Source organism: Macaca nemestrina, chromosome 18 (genome assembly GCF_043159975.1).
Source record: "Macaca nemestrina isolate mMacNem1 chromosome 18, mMacNem.hap1, whole genome shotgun sequence".
Classification (NCBI taxonomy): Eukaryota; Metazoa; Chordata; class Mammalia; order Primates; family Cercopithecidae; genus Macaca; species Macaca nemestrina.
Window position 1 is genome coordinate 82,997,458 of NC_092142.1, and position 19,738 is coordinate 83,017,195.

The window sequence follows — 19,738 nt, forward strand, 5'->3', positions numbered from 1 at the left end:
ACGTGCTGTCTATACAGATAGTGCGATGTGCAGGGACACCTCTGCTTTTGCAAGTCTGGAGCTGTGGGAGTTGTGACTGGCAGAGAATGAGTATGTGACCAGCCCTAATGGAAACTTGGACTTGAGTCTCTAGAGGGCTTCCCTGGGCACAAACATGTACACATGTCAATGCAGTCTGCTGCTGGGAAAGGGGCCAGCTCTGTGAGACTCCACCTGGCAGGAGAGAGGGGAGAGCTTAGGAAGCTGTGCCTGGATTTCTCCAGGCTCTCTCCGTGTGAGGTGTCTTTTTCCCTTACAGAGCCGCTGTGCGTCCTTGCTGTGCCACTACAATGAATCTTAGCTGGGAGTGTGACCACAGGCTGAGTCCCATGAGTCCTAAAGCGCCGAGCGTGGGAGAGGTGCTGGGGAACCTGACGTAATTTGTGTCAGAAGTGCTGACACAAGTGCTCTGGCAATTATGTTGGTTTCATGGTTTCCCCTTATCTGAACTGAGTTTGCGTTGGGTTCACATCACTCCTAGTGCAGCAGCGGTGTCAGCTACGCCCGAACAGGTGAAAAGACAGGCAAGAGACAAATGTTTCAGGCAAGACGTGACCCAAGACGGCCTCCCTGAGAACACCAGGCATATGTGGATCCTGCTTCTTAAGCTGTACCCACGTGCAGTGGGCATGAGGCTCTGCTCAACTGCTTCACCTCATTACAGGAGATGCCAGCCTTTCTCAAACAGCAACTACAGTATAAGGAGTATTTTTTATTAGTTTGTAATAACAAAGATGTATCTGAGCCAACTGAATTGCTACATAAGAAACCAAATGGAGTATCTTTAGGGACACTGTGACTTTCACAGGCAGTTATAATCAACAAATATCAAAGTCATCTAAATAGATACCAGCTTCACAAATCTAAGGTTCACAAAAAAAGAAAAGGAAATAGGTACCACCTAGTTTTAAAAATCTGAATGGATTGGCCATGTGACCACAATTGTATGCATCAGCAAAGGTATCTGTCCTACCTGAAATGTGTTTGTAAACTTTGCTGGTAACTGTGCTCTGTAATCAGTTTAATTCAACTACTAATTCAACATGATTTAACTAAGAAATCATTATTAGCAAACAGAATTCAACATCATATTAAGAAAACATTACCGCAAAACCAGTGGGATTTATTTCAGAAATGTAATATGGGAAACTCATTAACATCATAAACCATATATACTAATAGGTCTAAAGTATTCATATGATTACCTTTCTAGATGCTGAAAAAGCCTACAAAATTCAATCCACAGTCCTGATGAAAACACTAAAAAAAACAGCACTAGACAGATAATCTACCCAAAAAAATACACACACACACACCCCCCCCCCCACCTTAGGGATAAATCCAGCATCTTACTTAACGGAGAAACACAAGAGGCATTTCCATTAAGATTAGGAACAACAAAAGGATAGCCACTATCTCCACTGTTGTTCAACACTGTGCTAGAGATACCAGCCCATGTAACTAGACAGAAAATAATCAACGAAGCCTTAAGAATCGATAAGGAAGACGTAAAACTATCTTTATTTCCATATGACAGGTTAGTATACCTGGAAAACCCGAGAGACGCAATAATAAAACTAACTCAAACAATAATTCAATTAGGTAGCAGGATATAAAATTAACATATAGAAATAAATCAACCAGTTAGAGAACATAAAAGAAGAGAAAACCCCATCTACAACAGCAACAAAAAGATTAAATACTTAAACTTACCAAGAAATGTGTAAAACCTATATGAAGACAACTGTAAAACCTCCTGGAAGACACACAAGACTTGAGCAAATGGAAACACATCCTTTGCTCTTAGACAAAATAACAGCACTGTAAAAATACTACTTCTAAGTTCATTTAAAATTTGATGCAACAAAAACTCCAACAAGCTTCTCTCATAGAATTAAGTAAGTTGATATGAAAATTCATATGAAGAAAACAAACATGTAAGCATAGCCAAGAAGGGCCGGGTGCAGTGACTTACACGTGTCATCTCTTTGGGGGCACTTTGAGAGGCCGAGGCGGGAGGATGGCTTGAGCCTAGGAGTTCAAGACTAGCCTGGGCAACATGGCGAAACCCTGTCTCTACTAAAAATAGAAAAATGAGCCAGGCATAGGGGTGTGTACCTGCAGTCCGCCTACTTGGAAGGCTGAGATGGGAGAATCACCTGAGCTCAGAGGGCAGAGGTTACAGAGAAGCAAGATCATGTAACTACACTCCAGCCTGAGCCACAGAGTAAGACCCTGCCACAAAAAAAAAAAGAAAGAAAAAAGAATACTCAAGAAAACACTGAAAAAAAAAATACAAGAGGAACTAGCACTAACAGACATTAAAAACATGCTACAAAGTATTTATAATCAAAACAGTGTGGTACCAGTACATGGACAGACAGACCAGTGGAACAGAATGGAAACCTCAGGGATAGACCTAATACACATGAAAACTTAATACGTAATAAAGACAGTATCTCAAATCACTGAGGCAAAGATGAACTTTTTAATCACAAGAGCTTTAACAAATGGGTGGCCATTTGGCAAAAGAAAAAATTAGATCCATACTTCCAAACAATACACAAAAATAAAACTCCAAATGGATCAAGGAATCTCAAGTAAATAAAAGAAAGCAAACAAGTATTAGAAGAAAACATGGGTGCATTTCTCTTTTATCTACCTCAGTGCAGAAAAAGACTTTCTAAGGACTCAAAATCTAGAGGCATCAGCAGAAGAGTAACAAATGTGACTATTAAAAAACAACAACTGCATGGCAAAAACACCTTACATTAAAGTCAAAAGACAATGACAAAGTGGCAGAAAAATCTGCAACATGCATCCCTGACAGAGGGTTACTAACCCTAATATATTGAGAACTCTAAAGAGGGGCCAAAAACCCCATTGAAAAAGAAATGAACAGACAATTCACAAGAAAGGTAAAAAAAAAAAAAATAGCTCTTAAACACAGACTTAGGTGTTCAAACTCATTCATAAATAGAGAAACGCGAATTAAACAACACAGAAATACTATTCCTTACCAATCAGATTTGTAAAAGGTAACAAGTATGACAGAACATTCTGTCGGTGAGGCTCTGGGGAAACCGGCACTCACGCACACTGCTCACACAATACAAACAGGCACAACCCTTCCGCAGAGAAACAAAGCAATGCCTAACAGAATTACCCAATGCTCTCAACGCTGACCAGCAATGCCACTTTACCTAACAGAGCTACCAGACGCTCTCAACCTGGACCAGCAGTGCCACCTTACCTAAGAGAGCTACTGGACACTCTCAATGCTGAGCAGCGTAAATTTTTAGGAATTTACCCCGAAGGAACACCTCCAACAAAACTAAGACACACAGGCCTGAGGTTATTCATTGCAAGTTTATAATTACAAAATACTGGAAACAATTTAAAAGCCCACATGTAGACAAGTAATGGCTTAAACAATTGTACATTCACAGGATATGACTGTGAAAAAGAAGGAGAATCTCTATGCACTGACGTGGAGAGATTTCCAAGACGTTAAGTGAAAAAAGGAGAATCCAAAAGAATATCCACAACGATGCTATCCTTCTATGTATGTGCTCATTTGTGGGGTGGCAGGGGTGGGGGGAAGGATAAACCCAAACCTGATGTGATCGTTACCTAAGGCGTGTGTGGAAGCCTGGTAGAAATAATGAGCGAATGGGAACTGACATGGTTTGGATGCTTGTCCCCTCCAAGGTTCATGCTGACTTGTAATCCCCAATGTTGGAGGTGGGCCTGGTGGGAGGTGACGGGACCATGGGGGCAGATCCCTCATGGCTGGTTTAGCACCATCCCTTTGGTGATAACTGAGTTCTCGCTCAGTTCAGGCAAAATCTGGGTGTTTAAAAGTCTGGTACCTCCCCACTCTCTTGCCATGTGATGTGCCGGCTCCCCTTCACCTTCTGCCATGATTGGAAGCTTCCTGAAGCCTCCCCAGAAGCAGGTGCTGGCGCTATGCTTCCGGTACAGCCTGCAGAACCAAGAGCCAGTTGAACCTCTTTTCTTTATAAATTACACAGTCTCAGGTATTTTTTTTTATAGCAATGTAAGAACAAACTAACACATCCTTAGAACCACAGTAATGTTTCACACACCCAATAAGTTCTAATCAATCAGGATGTGGGGGAAATCTAAAAAGGAATACAAATATGAATAAATGAGTCCAACTGTATTAAAAATAGACACCAAGGAAAGAATTAACCTAAGTAACTGAAGAAAACATTATAACTATATTCTGTAGGGTCAAAGATAATGATGCACTATCATAAATACTATATTTAAAAAATTCACAAAGACACGGGTTAGCAATTCCAAAGCTGCTCAGTATGTATATACTAGGACTAAGCAAATAAGTCAATATATTGTGGATAATGAGAGCCAGGCTTCTCACTGTTGGAGAATGGAGCTGAAACAGAGGTTTAACATGACCATCTCTGTAAACAAGAAATAAATAAATAAACAGAAACAAGGAGAGGGAAAGGCTGGAATGAACACTGAGATACTGGGTGGAACCTGGAGGTGGCATTCCTCATGTTTCCAGTACATACACCGATAGGCAGATACAGAAGCAGGCGTGTGTGTCTGTGCACATGTCCATACACTGCCCAGCTCTGTCTGAAGAGTGCAGTAACCACTGTGAGCACAGCAGCTGTGAGCACCCCGAGTGCCCAGGTCTTGGTGTCTCAATACCATTAGAACAGGCCATCAGGAAAGACTTGCTTGGAGAAAGAACTGATACCAAGGCTAGAGCACAGAAGTGCATGACAGGACATCCTGCGCTGCCAAGAAGACAGAAAGTGCTCAGAAAAGACTGGACACATGCTGAAAACACACACAAGCCAACTAGACAGAGCTCCCAACAGCCAACTCTGGGACAATTTGAACGACCAACTAAATGATGATATTATTACAATCCACAGAGTAAAATAAATATCTATGCTTCCATACTGATATAAAGAACTGAATAAATAAATGGGAGAGAAAGGACAGTTCTTCCTTCCAGCAGAGTTCCAATTAATAAATACAAATGGAACGAAGGAAAAAGAAAATCATCATGTGTCAAAGTCCTCAGGAGTAATCACCAAAAGCAAGAACCATCAAGGCATGCTAACATGAGTGAGTGGAAGTATGTGAAGAAACAAGACCATCTCAAAACACGCCTCCACAAGACACTGAGAAGTCACAAAGGAAACAGGGGCTGCACAGTGGAGACATCTGGCAGGTGCCACCTCTGGCCCCACAGGGCCAGCAGCTCAGGTCTCCTCTACAGGAGGACACCTGCAGCTGCTGCCCTCGGGTCCTCACACGTCTGTGCCAAGCCCATGCTTCCCCCCTGGGGCTGCTCCCAGCCAATGACTAAGCACAGAGCAGGCACTAGGGCAGGCCCATTCCTGGGGGACACAGGACTCCTCCAACAGGCAATCTGGTTCAAGGATTTCCCATGAGCTAAAACTTTTTCAGGCCTGTGCGAGCCTCCTCCTCCCCAGTTCTCCTAACTTTTCGGTGTCAGATCAGCACTGCAGTTCTTGCCTATTCTCACACCCTTGCCTTTATCCTTCAGAGGCCCTCACTCCCCACAAATCTTTTGAACATCTAATCCTAGCTTGGCGTCTGCTTCTTGGAGGACCCAGACTGACAGACCACATTAATCAAATGATGAAAATGAACACCACCAGTAATAAGATGAAGGAAAACGGAGGAACCATCTGTGATTAGAGGAAACTAAGAAGACAGGAAAATGAAATCTAACGTGGGATTCTGGACTGGATCCCAGAGAAGGAACCTGTGGGATGATGGGTAGAATCTGAATGAAGCCTGCAGGTCAGTCAGCAGAGCTACACCAAGGTTCATTTCCAGATTCTGAGGCTCATGCTGTGGTCAGCAGTGCTACTAAGATTCATATCCAGGCTCTGGTGCTCATACTGAGGTTTCGGAAGATACTAAGGTTAGGGAAAGCTGGGAAGGACTTAGGGGTTCTCATGAACTATTTGTGAAACTTTGCTATAAATCTAAAATCATTTCAAAATAAAGGGTGAAAACAAAGCAGGGCACAGGCTGGACGGGAGCACCATGGGAGCTGGAGAGATGCATGTGGTCTGCGGGTGAATGACAGCACAGGGCCAGTGTTCGTAGGTTAGTTTTAACAGCTGTACTCCAGTGATCTGAAACAGTGGCATCAGGGGAAACTGGGCAATCTTGTTATGACAACTCTCTCCTATTTCTGCAAAATTTCTGTAAACCTAAGATTATTTCAAGTCTAAAAAAGTAAACAAAAGCAAAAAAAAAAAAAAAAACCCAAACCACTCAGAAATCATTACTTTTAACCATTTATATTATAGATAACATCGGTAAGTCGAAAGTAGCTACCAGTTCTGCCAGCAGTACCCTGGTAGAAGCAGCAGAAAAACCTCTCTGAGCACCCCGAGAATTCTGTGCTTAGTCATCATTTTTTGTTTCGAGGCTTGTATCAGTGCAGAGGGAAAATTTGCCCAGAGCCCAGTGAAGGAGAGAAAGTCCCATTGGCAGGATGGCGCACTGACCTTGCCTGTGGCTTGTAGCTGTTGAGGATCTGATAGGCTCTGAGCAGATCGAGCTTGCCGTGGCCTTGCTCAAACATGTTGACCCCGGGGAGTCTCCGGGCTGACGCAATCAGGGCCTGCTTCATACTGGCAGGATTCACCAGCTCACGCTTCTGGACTGTGCTGGAGGAAAAATCAAGCATTTGTTCATTTTCTCTCAGTAAACGGATGAAAATCAGACCACTGAAACCTAACCTACAAACGTGCACACGAGAGGCCTGCAGTCTTGTTTCATATCTAACGGGTGCTTGTCTGGCGCAGCCTGTGTGAAAGCATGAGAGTGCACTCATTTCTGTACCTGCTCCAGGACTGACCGCTCCACAACCTTCTACGGGACCCATGGGCTAGGGCCATTTATGCTAAATGCACCAGTAGCACGTATGTTTCTGATAATTCAACTGAACAACCATATAGGTTGCAGAAGGCATAAATGTGTAGGACGTCCTGACTCCTCAGGGGAGGGGAAACCTGCTGGCCACAGGAAGAAGATGCCATGGGACACCGCCTGGTTGGGAGGAAGAGGAGCACACTCAGATCCTGGGGAGGGGCCACAACACAGGACTGGCAGGAGGCACAGGTCTGAGTGAGGACCGCTGCCTCCAAAGCCAATCCTCACCTTTTTGTTTCCAAATTGGGAGGCTTGTCTGGGACGAGCCACCCTGATGGACGATGCCTTTCAGAACGACGCAGACCTAAGGCCACCTTCAGTTTCACCATAAGAATGCATCTGAACAAGCTTTAACACACAGTGTGACCTGGCTAGGAACTCAGCCTGGTGATACTAACATTAAAACATCTATTTTTATGTATCTATGTACTATAAATACAAGTCAATTTTAATTCCTAAAATTGAGGGGGGAATATCAGTATGCAAAAAAGGAAAACTTACTCTCCTAAGTTCCTAAATATTTGTATGTGATAGTGGTTGGTCTTGGAGTCTAGGCAGGTTTTCTAAATGGGAAATCTGACATAAGAAGACGAGATGAAGCAGAATTAGTTTTTAATGACAGAATAAAAGAACTGCTCAAAGCTACAGGTCAACAATCTTCCTCCTCTTCCTGCCTATAAAGTGAATTCAAGGGTTGCGTTCCACTGCCTTTCACAGCATCATCAGGCTGGAGCTCAGGAGGCCCGCCACTGCTGCTCGGCTTCTATTATGAGCGACTGTCACATACAGAGGTGTTTCTGAATGATCACAATGGCATTTTTATCTGCTGCAGTGGGATGATGAGATTGAAAGGCTTCCTTGTTGCTGAAAATATCTGTACTTAAAGAAGCTGCCGGGAAAAGGAACAACCCCTCGGCTGCCCGCTTACTGAACAGCAGAGAGCTAATGGGCTCAACGGTGAAGGCAGAGCCCTCACTTCCCGCTAACAATCATGGCGTGTAGGAGAAATGAACCAGTATTTTCTGTTTCTAGAATCAACAAAATTAGAAACAGGAGCCCTAACTGAGTCCTCTCCACCTGGCAAATACCAGGGTGCAAGCAGGCCAGGTAGCCCACTATCCACCTTCCCTCCACTCTGTTCCTCACTTGATGTAACACTGGAGAGAGGAAAACAACTGGAAGAGAAGACAGTGTTTCCAGCAAGCACACGGTTATTCTCCAGAGGCCAGTCTGGCCAACGTCAACATTCTCAAGAATTTGGCTCCAAACTGTAAGGGAAGAACAGAGAAAAGGGGAAAGAGATAGATATCTACCCCCTTTTTTGGTAGAGATGGGGTCTCACTATATTGCCCCAGCTGGTCTCAAACTACTAGCCTCAAACAATCCTCTTGCCTTGGCCTCCCAAAGTGCTGGTATTACAGGTGTGAGCTACCACAACCAGCCCAATATCTAGCTTTATTAAGGATTACTAACAAAATAATATCTGGCATTAGAAGCTAAAATCAATATTCAATTTACTTAAAGAGAATTTAAAATATAAAGACATTTAATACTATTAGCCTATATTAATTAATTTTTAAATTAGCATAGAATAACTTCCAAATATGCAGAGTTTTTGTGTGTTATCACAACACTCAACTAAAACTTCATCTAAATAGAAGAAGTACAATTTATTTTGGGGGAAGATACAGTGACAAGATAAATGCCAGCCCCAAAGACTTCTTTTTATAACTGAGAGTAAGGAAACACGGGCCTCCGAAGAAAGTGACAGCATGTGAACATCAACTCTGGTCTACTCGCTTGGAGAACTTTATTTATTGATTGGCTGATTGAGACAGAGTCTTGCTCTGTCAAACAGGCTGGAGTGCAGTGGCGCGATCTCAGTTCACTGCAGCCTCCTCTTCCCGGGTTCAAGCAATTTTCCTGCCTCAATCTCCTAGTAGCTGGGATTACAGCCGCCCACCACCACACCTGGCTAATTTTTGTAATTTTTAGTAGAGACGGGGTTGCACGACATTGATCAGTTTGGTCTTGAACTCCTGACCTCAGGTGACCTGCTCCCTCAGCCTCCCAAAGTGCTGGGATTACAGGTGTGAGCCACCGCACCCAGCCTCTTTGAGAACTTTCTTCCAGTTTCATTATCTGCAAGATTAAGTTCCAGTCACTAAGCTCCACTCCAACTGCAGGAGATTCAGTGAGACAAAGCGGAGTGGTGACTGTCAGTCCCTGGCGGGTTTGACATCCTTAGCTACAGAGAACATTAAAAGGTGAGTCCCTGTCACAAAAACAACAAATGGGTAACACTGAGAAGATGGATGTGTGAATTCGTTTCACTAGAGTAACCTTTTTACTATCTATATGTATCCCATAACATCATGTTGAATATCTTACATATATGCAATTTTTTTTTTTTAAGTGAATCCCCAAGGAAATGGAGGATATATGGCAGGGACATATCTTACTTTTTGTTCCCTGCCTGATACATACGCTTGCTTGGCTATAAAAAGCACACTTCTAGCACATAAATGGGATATTAGAAAACAGAACACAAACAGAGAAACAGGTATTTTGCCTATGTTTACTTGAGCTTATAAAGTGTGTTCACATTCAAGTCATCTAACTATCAAAGAAGCGACTCCTACTCTTTGCAGAGATGAAGGAGGAGAGACAGAGCAAGGCTGTGAAGGGCCTAAGCTCTCAAACCCAAGTCAGGGCAGAAGTAAGACACAACTCCTGCTCTGCTGGCACTGAGTGCTCCTGTCCTGACGTGGGAGCTACTGTTCTCTGGGGGGCAGCACTCACCTCACTAATAAGGTGACAGCGCCTGCAACCACTGGAGAAGCAACACTGGTTCCTGAGAGGGCCCGGCACCCCCCTTTCACGCCGGAACCCCGCACACCAGCACCATAGGTGACAATGTCAGGTTTCACGCGACCGTAGCCTCCTGGTAGCTCCTATGAATAAAAGCAGCTTGGTTTCTATGTCTCATACTTTGCTGTACAGCCACATGCAGTTATGAGTGAATCAAATCAGAACAGAGATATGGGTTACACAGCATAACCTTAGGAAGGCACTGGTTTTAGTCTGAAATTCACTCCAGGCCGGGCGCAGGGCTCACACCTGTAATCCCAACACTTTGGGAGGCCGAGGCAGGTGGACTGCTTGAGCCCAGGAGTTCCAGACCAGCCTGGGCTACACAGCAAGACCCCCATCTCCACAAAAAAACCCAAAAATTAGCTAGATCTAGTGACACAAGCCTGTAGTCCTGGCTACTCAGGAGGATCACCTGAGCCCAGGAGGTCAAGGATGCAGTGAGCCGTGATTGAGCCACTGCACTCCAGCCTGGGCAATAGAGTGAGATCCTGTTCCTCTCAGCCCCCGCCTCCAACAAAAGAGAAAAAAAAAACAAAGAAATTCACTACAATACAGAAAATAAGCTTAAATGATAACGTAGAAAGTAACATTTTAAAAATATATTTTATAACAACCAGAACAACGGCAAAGGCATAAAGCAATTAAAAGATAAGTATTTCAATTTTGCTGACATGCCAGACTAGAAAGCGCATACACTGGCTTATCACCAAGACCAGAAACCGGAAAATGCTTTATCTCTAGATAAGTTAAACTTAGAAATATGTTAGAAAAATTAGAAAATTAAAATGTAAAAAAACCCAAACATGTTTCTTTACAAGGAAAAAAGTACAAGGTATGAGTGGATGTTTCAAATGGTTGTAGAAGAGGAAATAAGAAACCATTGAGAAGGAACAAGATAACCACCCGACTAACTTGGGATAAGGTTTTAATAAGTACTCGCTTAAGCTTCTTAAGAATTGGGGCAAAACAAGAAATATTCCGTCAGAAAACATGAGACCAATTTGAAGGGAAGGCCAAGGACCGTGGACACACACACTGGGACACCGAGTGAAGGCACCCTCCACTGCAGCTGTGATGATGGAGGGACACTTCTCAAATGCCATTAAAAAGCTGGTTGGTGATGAAGGCCATGGACGTGACATCTCGTCATGGTTCGGTGAGAGCGTTTACACGGGGAGCTGGGGACAAAGTGGCGGATGCAGTTTCCTAGTATCTGGCAGCACAAGGAACATGCTGAGGGAGCATGGATGGGAGGACATGCAGCCTGCCCTGGACAGACTATCACATGAGAGAGTGGTCCCCAGCCAATGCGTCAGCTCCAGGAAGAGGCATGTGAGTGTGGGAGGCGGGGACCCCTGGTGAGGCTGAGTGGCGGGGACGCTAGGGGCTGACACTGTCACAGTACAAAGGCTCAGTTCGAAGGCACAGTACAAAGGCTATCCCGTAAAGTGCTGCAGTGTGGACGAGGCCCACAGTGTTCCCAGGCAGTTGGGAATCTTTGCAGGGACTTGAATCTTTGCAGGGACTTATCTGAGGCCTCCGAGTGTGACACGTGAAGTTAAAGCAACGAGAGATGCTCTGACCCTGAAGAAAGCGAAGGGCGGGTGCTCCCCTCAGCCACCGTGAGGGCAAAGGTACACAACTGCTGTTCTGCATGAGCATCTAATTTTTCATCAAACTTTGACAGGTAAAGGTGGGTGAATTTGCTGCATAATTAAACCCCGAACAGCTGAATTATTAACTGTAGCAGTTATTTTGAATTTGTCCAGCTAAATGCAATTGTTTCTGGGTTAGCAGAGTTGATATTAAGCTGTTCTCAATGGCTTCTCCAACTTCTTAAGGCCCCCAGCAAAAAAAAAAAAAAATCACCTCACCTACCACTGAGGAGGACTGCTTACCACTACTAGATAGGGTAAACAGTTACCACTACTAGATAGGGTAAACGGTTACCACTACTAGATAGGGTAAATGGGCAGGAACCCAATTCACCTAAAGATGAGTTCAGGCCGGGCGCGGTGGCTCAAGCCTGTAATCCCAGCACTTTGGGAGGCCGAGACGGGCGGATCACGAGGTCAGGAGATTGAGACCATCCTGGCTAACCCAGTGAAACCTTGTCTCTACTAAAAAAATACAAAAAAACTAGCCGGGCGAGGTGGCGGGCGCCTGTGGTCCCAGCTACTTGGGAGGCTGAGGCAGGAGAATGGTGTAAACCTGGCAGGCGGAGCTTGCAGTGAGCTGAGATCCGGCCACTGCACTCCAGCCTGGGCGACAGAGTGAGACTCTGTCTCAAAAAAAAAAAAAAAAAAAAGATGAGTTCCTCAGAAATCAGTTAATAACTGAAACTGGGAGACACACTTAGAATGATCACAGCAGCTGTGCACTTGCCAGAGTGAAGGGGCAGATGCTGAAGGGGCCAGATCTCTCGTCCTCATGGCTGGGCAGGCACTCACAGCCCCAGCTATTCACCCGGGAATGTGAGGGTGTCTGTGCACTTACAAATACACCCCACGGCTCATGAACAACCGGTGCCACTAACCACAGTAGTCTGTCCAGCTAAATACAGTTATTTAGCAAAGAAAAGTGTACCCAGGTAGTCATTCCCCTTGAAGAAAAGCGGGCGATGTTATCTTCAAAGTCAATGCCGCCTACTCCAATCACATCCATTTGATCAGCAGGGTTATTCAGAGTGCTATATTGAGACAAAAAAAAAGACAAAAGAAAAGAAGAAAAACAAGAGAAATAATTTAAAATGGATGATTCAAACCAGGGCAAATACTCCCAGAACAATCTAAGACTGTATGAGCTTCTTCTGCGGGAAAATGTGTGCAGCTCCTCACGGCTGTCCTGTGAAACGCATGACCCTGCCACGTTCATATTGTGCTCCAATTACACCCTCTCACCTGGAACGCCCCTCCTTTCTTCTCCTCCCTGTCAACTTGGCACACTGGAGCTAAAAAGTGAGACTCAAGGCTCACTTTTTCCCTCCAGCAATCCAAGCCTTAAGGATCTGTACTTGCCTTGAACTTCACAACACTTAACATGATCACAGTTCATCATCTAATGACACATTCTCACATCACTTTCAAACTGTTCCCAGTACATTCATCTTAACTCCCCAACTAAATCACACACTTCTCTGGGAAGAAACCGTAACCACACATTTGCATCTGCCAAGGTCAGGAAGTGGTAAGTTTTCAATTGACCTTCTGTGGTGGTGTTCTACCCTCCTCCTAGGCAACTGTGGAAGGACTATCATTACTCTGTAATCTTGAGCTCCTTAGATCTCTCCAATACCTTAAGTGCACTAGATCTGCAAAGAAATTATAGTGAAATAAATAATGGCAAAAATGTGTAAACCACAAAGTCAAGATAAAGGTGAACTATTTGAAAATATGAGACACTCAGTTATAAAACTGCATTGCTAAGCTTTATCTATTATGGCTATACTACCAAAAAAATGAACTCTTTGACAACTCAAGAACTACAACTGATTCCAAGTGGCTTACAAGATAATAGCAGCATGAAGTTCTCCTTCTAGAGTGTTTTTAACTGACAATTCCCAACACACCGAGACAAAGTGGTACTGCCTTCTCAGCCCACTGGCCACCAATATCCTACCAGCATTCAGAAGAACCAATAATGATTTTCTGATGACTGATGCTAGATGTTTACACATTCCCAGGAACACAAGGAGCAGAGGTTGGTACAGAAGTCACTGATAGAAACTCCCACCGAAGGTGACCAAAAAAATACCACCTTTCCACTCTCCTCTACCTGTCAATCCCTATAATGCTTAGTGTACTTTAAACTCTTTTTTTTTTTTTTTTTTTTTTTTTTTTGAGACAGAGTCTCGCTCTGCCGCCCAGGCTGGAGTGCAGTGGCGTGATCTTGGCTCACTGCAAGCTCCGCCTCCCAGGTTCACGCCATTCTCCTGCCTCAGCCTCCCGAGTAGCTGGGACTACAGGCGCCCGCCACCTCGCCCGGCTAGTTTTTTATATTTTTTAGTAGAGATGGGGTTTCACTGTGTCAGCCAGGATGGTCTCGATCTCCTGACCTCGTGATCCGCCCGTCTCGGCCTCCCAAAGTGCTGGGATTACAGGCTTGAGACACCGCGCCCGGCCTAAACTCTTAAAAAATAAGAGAAGGCATTAAGAAATCATTGCTGGTACTGAAAAAGAGGGAGCTGAGGCTGCAGGCTCGCTAGCACCACAGAGCGCAGGACCCAGAGAAAGAGACCACAGCAAAGCGGACCGGAGAATGTGTGCCTCGCTCCCAGAGGAGCTGACGTATGCACGTTACTGTCCTCAGACCAGCCCTGGGAGGAGTCCCACCAGATGCCCGAGCAGAAAAAACCACACCCGCCACAAGCTGGGCTGCTGTGATCATATGCCATGTCCCATCACTGCAACAGCCAGCAGGTGCCCAGGTCTGTGTGAGGCAGCATGAGCGTACAAACAAGGTGGAGACGGGGCCTTCCTTGCAAGGCTCTGCTCCTCCAACCCACTATAAACTCACAACTCTGATAAGAAGCTATCGAGTGCAACCACCCACAAAAGCCACAGGGTTTCAGAACGGCAGCCAGCATGTGAGAAAGCAGTCAGAATAGTATGTGAAAGAGCTGACAATCCAGACAGGCGTGGCCAGGAAGATGGGCAGAGGGACGGGGTGCGGAAGACCTGAAAGAAACAGAAGGCGGACACTTATTCCAGGAAGGTGTGTGTGGGGAAGTGGAAGATCAAGGTGAACCGAGATTCTGGCTGGAGTTGGCCAACTACGGCCCATGGGCCAAACCAGCCCACACCTGTTTTTGCAAATACAGCGTTCCTGGAACACAGTCATGTTCATTTACATATAGATCACCCACAGCTGCTTTCACACCATAAAGCCTAAACTATTCATTATCTGACCCTTTATAGAAAAAGTTTGCAATTCAGTCCAGAATACTGAAGACCTTGAAAACCAAAAGAAAAATGTGGATTTCATCTATTAGGCAATAATAATCCGCTGCAGATTCTTGATTAGAAAACTGCTAGAATATGTTTGAACGGTAGAAATACACACAAAACAGAAAGAGAGCAGCTGTCATTCACAGAGCATCGTCAGCATTCATGGTGCTCTCCTCCCCGCACTGTCTGATTTCAGCCTCACAGGCACCATGCGGGCTGCTCTCTGCTCCCATGACAGGTGAGGGAGCTGGGGCTCAGAGAAGTGACGGTGCCTCAGCTGTAAGCGGCAGGTCGGACTTGTCTGCTTCCACACCTACTTTCATCCCTGTCCATGCTGGAAGAGCTGGGGTGGGAAAAGACTCAGATAGGAAAACAGGCTAGGAAACACTGACACCCGGTGACTCTGAACTGGTGAGTGCCAGCCATGAGTGGGGACATCAAAAATGGGACGAATATTTAAAAAGGAGACAAGAACACCTGACGAGATGACTTAATAACTGGAGTTTGTCACGGCAGAGCTACAGCAAGGGTATGTTCGTGCCACTTGCATCTATGGCTCCTGATACGTATCACTGATGCCACAGCAAAATCCAGAACGCTGGACCTCTAATGAGGGTTAGGATCATTTACTCAACTACCAGGCTAGAATCCTATGAATGCCAATATCCACGTTTTCTGAGATATACAAACATGAACTTCACATAGCTTCACCTCCTATTACACCCTGGATTTGCATAAAGCATCCTACAGAAACTGAGCACAAGAAATGACTTATAAATATTATCTAGAGAATAAAACGAAGCTGCTGGTGGAAAGAAAACTGAGACCTCGAACCAGACTGGAGTGTACTGGCTGGGATTCAGTGGCAAATGTTTCACATCTCGTGCTGCTTAAGTTCAGCACGAAGGCCCCCCTGTGACACCGTCCTCCCTGCCTCCCTCCTACATGATCCCTCTCATCAATTCCCAAAGCACTGTCCATGTTGCCATCAGGCCCGCCAGCACTTCGTCCGCGAACGAGTGTCACTGTGCTTGCACCTGCTCTTTCAGAGATAGGCAGAAACCTCTTCCGTTTGCCTCTTTACCCCAGTGCTTCGCACACAGATCTCATCAACACTACAGAATCCCTTTCTAATAGATTCACTTTTCTGATTGATTTTTTGGGGAAAAAAATAGTAGAATAAAAACTTTAGGCTTCTAAATTACTATTTGTAACAAAATTTTAAAGACATATAAATAGAAGGAAGACTGGCCTTGAGGTGACAACTGCTGAGGTGGGTGGTGAGTACCTGGGTGTTCATCATACATCCTACAGTATTTTTTTACATGAGGAAAACATCCTTAAGACACAGTTTTAGACAGATATAAACAGGTAACCATAGGTGGATACACAAACAGATAACACTTTTTCAGTTATTTAAGGGGGAAAAAATCCCCAAGGTCATCCCTGCTGGGGCTACTTACCCATAAAGAGGTCCGTCATTGCCAATAGCAGAAACCATGATTACGTTGTTAGCTGTTAATTCCCACACCTACAAAATGAGCATTTATTTAATGAAAGTATACCATTCTTAATGTATAATTGTCCAAAAACAAAAACAAAAACAAAAACAACCATACACAACATCAAAAAACAGTTCTAAAAAAGCAGCACTGAACCATTATAAAGGTGGATGTGCTGGTAACTTGCAGGCTTAGAGAATACCACCCGGGACGGAGAAGCACGCAGCGCACAGAGCAGATGCTGACTTTCTAGTCACTTTCAGGAAAACACAAATTGCATGTTTAGGTAAGAAAGAATCGGCAGGGCATGGTAGCGCACGCCTATAATCCCAGCACTTTGAAAGGCTGAGGTGGGTGGATCACCTGAGGTCAGGAGTTGGAGACCAGCCTGGCCAACATGGTGAAACCCCGTCTCTACTAAAAATACAAAAATTAGCCGGGCATGGTGGCAGGCGCCTGTAGTCCCAGCTACTTGGGAGGCTGAGACAGGAGAACCGCTTGAGCCTGGGAGGCGGGTTGCAGTGAGCCAAGACCACGCTACTGCACTCCAGCCTGGCCAACAAAAATCAAACTCCATCTCAAAGAAAAAAAAAATACAAAAAAAAGAACCAGCAAGGCACCATGTGCTCCTTATAAACACCTACTCTAAGGCCTCTAACCCACTCAATTTATGACATGCACATCACTGAAGCGCACGTCATTAGCCATCTGTTCTCACAAAGCTGTCACCACCTGGATGAAAAGCTACCAACACGCTAGATATGATGCAAAGTTGGGCTGCGAAAGAGCAGGAGCTGTCACCCAAACCCTGTGCGCAGTGACTCCACAAACCTTGTCAACAAAGGGATGATCCATGAAGTCCGGGCCGCCGATGCTGAGGTTCAACACGTCAATCTTCTTTAAGATGGCATAGTTGAAGGCGTCCAAAAACCAAGATGTGTAAGATACCTAGTTAAATATTAAAACAGTCTGCTTAGTGTTTCAATTAAGTCTTAAAGAGCTAGGACAGTTTTTATTTCTAAGGCTCTTAAAATCATAAAGTATTTCCCTCAATTTTTTTTTTAACTTAAAACCAGAAATAAATCCTGAGTATGCATAATGCTCTGGAGAGTAAAATACAACACCTAGAAGTTCGAAGTCCTTGGAGCTGAACCTCAGGAAGAGACAGCTGTGTTCCGCAGGTGGCCTGTCTCTCCAGGTTAAATGCACAGCTCTCCACACAAAGAATGCCTTCCTAGAAAACACCCACGCTTCCAACTGCCCCTCTCCTCTCCTGTAAAAGGACTCATCCCAAGGCACTTCTATGAAGTTAAGCATTTTGGAATAGTTCAACTTATCTATCTAACCTTCTTCATTCCTAAACAGACTGAAGGACAAACGGCAGCGGTAACAGTTATTTCATAGTATTAGTCCTCTGATGTTCAAATGCTCCTGCGTTCCTTACAAAAGGTCCATTACTTTGTGGATCACCTTCAGCTGTTGCTTTTTTAAAAATATAAAATTAAGGTTACAGTACGAAGAGAAGCAATGCAATGATTAAGATTATGTTTTTAAAAGACTTTTAAAAGACCACGTATTTATATTTTGTTACATACACCAAAGAAATTCTAGAAGGAGGTATAAGAAAGGAACATCAGGCCGGGCGCGGTGGCTCAAGCCTGTAATCCCAGCACTTTGGGAGGCCGAGACGGGCGGATCACGAGGTCAGGAGTTCGAGACCATCCTGGCTAACACGGTGAAACCCCGTCTCTACTAAAAAATACAAAAAACTAGCCGGGCGAGGTGGCGGGCGCCTGTAGTCCCGGCTACTCGGGAGGCTGAGGCAGGAGAATGGCGTAAACCCGGGAGGCGGAGCTTGCAGTGAGCTGAGATCCGGCCACTGCACTCCAGCCTGGGCGACACAGCGAGACTCCGTCTCAAAAAAAAAAAAAAAAAAAAAAAAGAAAGGAACATCATCACACAAGAGACACGGGCCAGTGAGGAAAGAACCTGCTGGACAGGGACAGGGGTGGGGGCCTCACTGTGTTACCTTTTGACATTTCTGAGCTATGCATTAATATTCAAAAATTAACCTTAAAAAATAAATGATGAAAAAAGAAACAAATACTAGGACCCTCTCCCTTTTCTATAGTTTCCAAATGAAGAGTGAAGGAATAAGGCTTGTAAACTCACATTACCCAACACAATGCCAGGTGTGGGGACACAGAGGTAAATAAAACAGCTGAAGGTGGTAGGAACCCAATCAGGGAGGCAAACACACTTATTCTATGTGCAACTGTTCTATTCTATCATGCAGACACCCGACCCAGGGCACAGAGGTCTGGGGAAGCCTGGAGGTAGAGAAGAAACAAGGGAAATCAAAGAATCGTTGTAAGTAGTAGCCTCAGTAGGGTCTTCAGTGTTCAAGTTAGGTTGACACAGTGGTTGGTGGGAGAAGGGTGGAGCTACCCAGGAGGCAGAGGAACAGTAAACTGGGCACGTGTGCTGCGGTATGAATGGCTCAGCGTCACTGACGTGCACTCCTTTTACACAAGTGTGTAAAGTCCAGTGATTCTGCTTTTTACATTTCAGTATGAATTCCTCAAGTTTCAGGGGTCCTCAAAACACCTACCTGATTATTGGTAAAGACCCTGAAAATGTGAAGCTCTGCATCTGGGGCAAATCCTTGGCACTCCCTCATGCTGGCTATCACACCTGCCACGAATGTACCATGGCCCAACCCTGTAGTCCATAAAGAAAACAATCCCATTAAAGACACTGGATAGCAAGTGCCAGGATGCAACATTCCAGGCCATGAGTTTCACAGCCTTCCATTTCCAAGTGCTGGAGAGAGAAGGGCCTCTGCTGCCACTCTATGATCCCCTTGGACATCACTGGCACAAGCACCCCTTCCAGGTCTAGCCACCTCCCGGCTCTTCCGGACAGGGAGCTGCCCCCGCAACAGGCATCCCCACTCTCTCCTGAAGCGCTACTTCCCGACATCCTCTGAGGTATTCAGAGCAGTTTCTGCCGCAACAAAAGGCACAGTAACAACTTGGGCTTGTCTGAATAATTGCTGGACAGACTGTGGAATCATGCACTAAACACACTCTCAATCAATCAGAGAGGACGGGAGTGACGTCCTACGTCCACACATGACCACGTTCTCACTGCCACTGAGACCCACCATCGTCCAGCGTTCGCTCGTTGGTCCAGTTGGTTCTCTCCTTCACATTTTTGAAGTGGGGATGCTTCTCGCTCAGCCCAGTGTCAAAAACAGCAACTCTTACGTTAGCACCTTATTCGGAAAAGAAAGCAAACACAATCATGTCTGAAGAAATCATCTTTTTGGATTTTGCCTGTAAAATACATTCTTTCCTGGGACCCACAGAAAATGACATCCTGTGGAAGGCCAAA

The 19,738-nt window shown here is 44.9% G+C and overlaps 1 protein-coding gene and 1 long non-coding RNA gene across 2 annotated transcripts in view; one reads left to right on the forward strand and one right to left on the reverse strand.

Annotated features, from left to right (window-relative positions):
* The window catches only part of LOC105496763 (membrane bound transcription factor peptidase, site 1), a 65,187-nt gene that overhangs the window by 22,077 nt on the left and 23,372 nt on the right, over positions 1–19,738 (reverse strand). Inside the window, exons 5-11 of the mRNA XM_011767349.2 lie at positions 19,509–19,619; positions 18,954–19,063; positions 17,174–17,290; positions 16,304–16,371; positions 12,481–12,583; positions 9,823–9,974; positions 6,594–6,755 (exon numbers count right to left, since the gene is read on the reverse strand). Coding sequence (XP_011765651.1) covers positions 6,594–6,755; positions 9,823–9,974; positions 12,481–12,583; positions 16,304–16,371; positions 17,174–17,290; positions 18,954–19,063; positions 19,509–19,619 — 823 coding nt within the window. The remainder of the gene's footprint in view (positions 1–6,593; positions 6,756–9,822; positions 9,975–12,480; positions 12,584–16,303; positions 16,372–17,173; positions 17,291–18,953; positions 19,064–19,508; positions 19,620–19,738) is intronic.
* LOC139359931 (uncharacterized) overlaps positions 1–19,738 on the forward strand; it is a 40,846-nt gene that overhangs the window by 18,141 nt on the left and 2,967 nt on the right. The gene's annotated exons all lie outside the window — the stretch shown is intronic.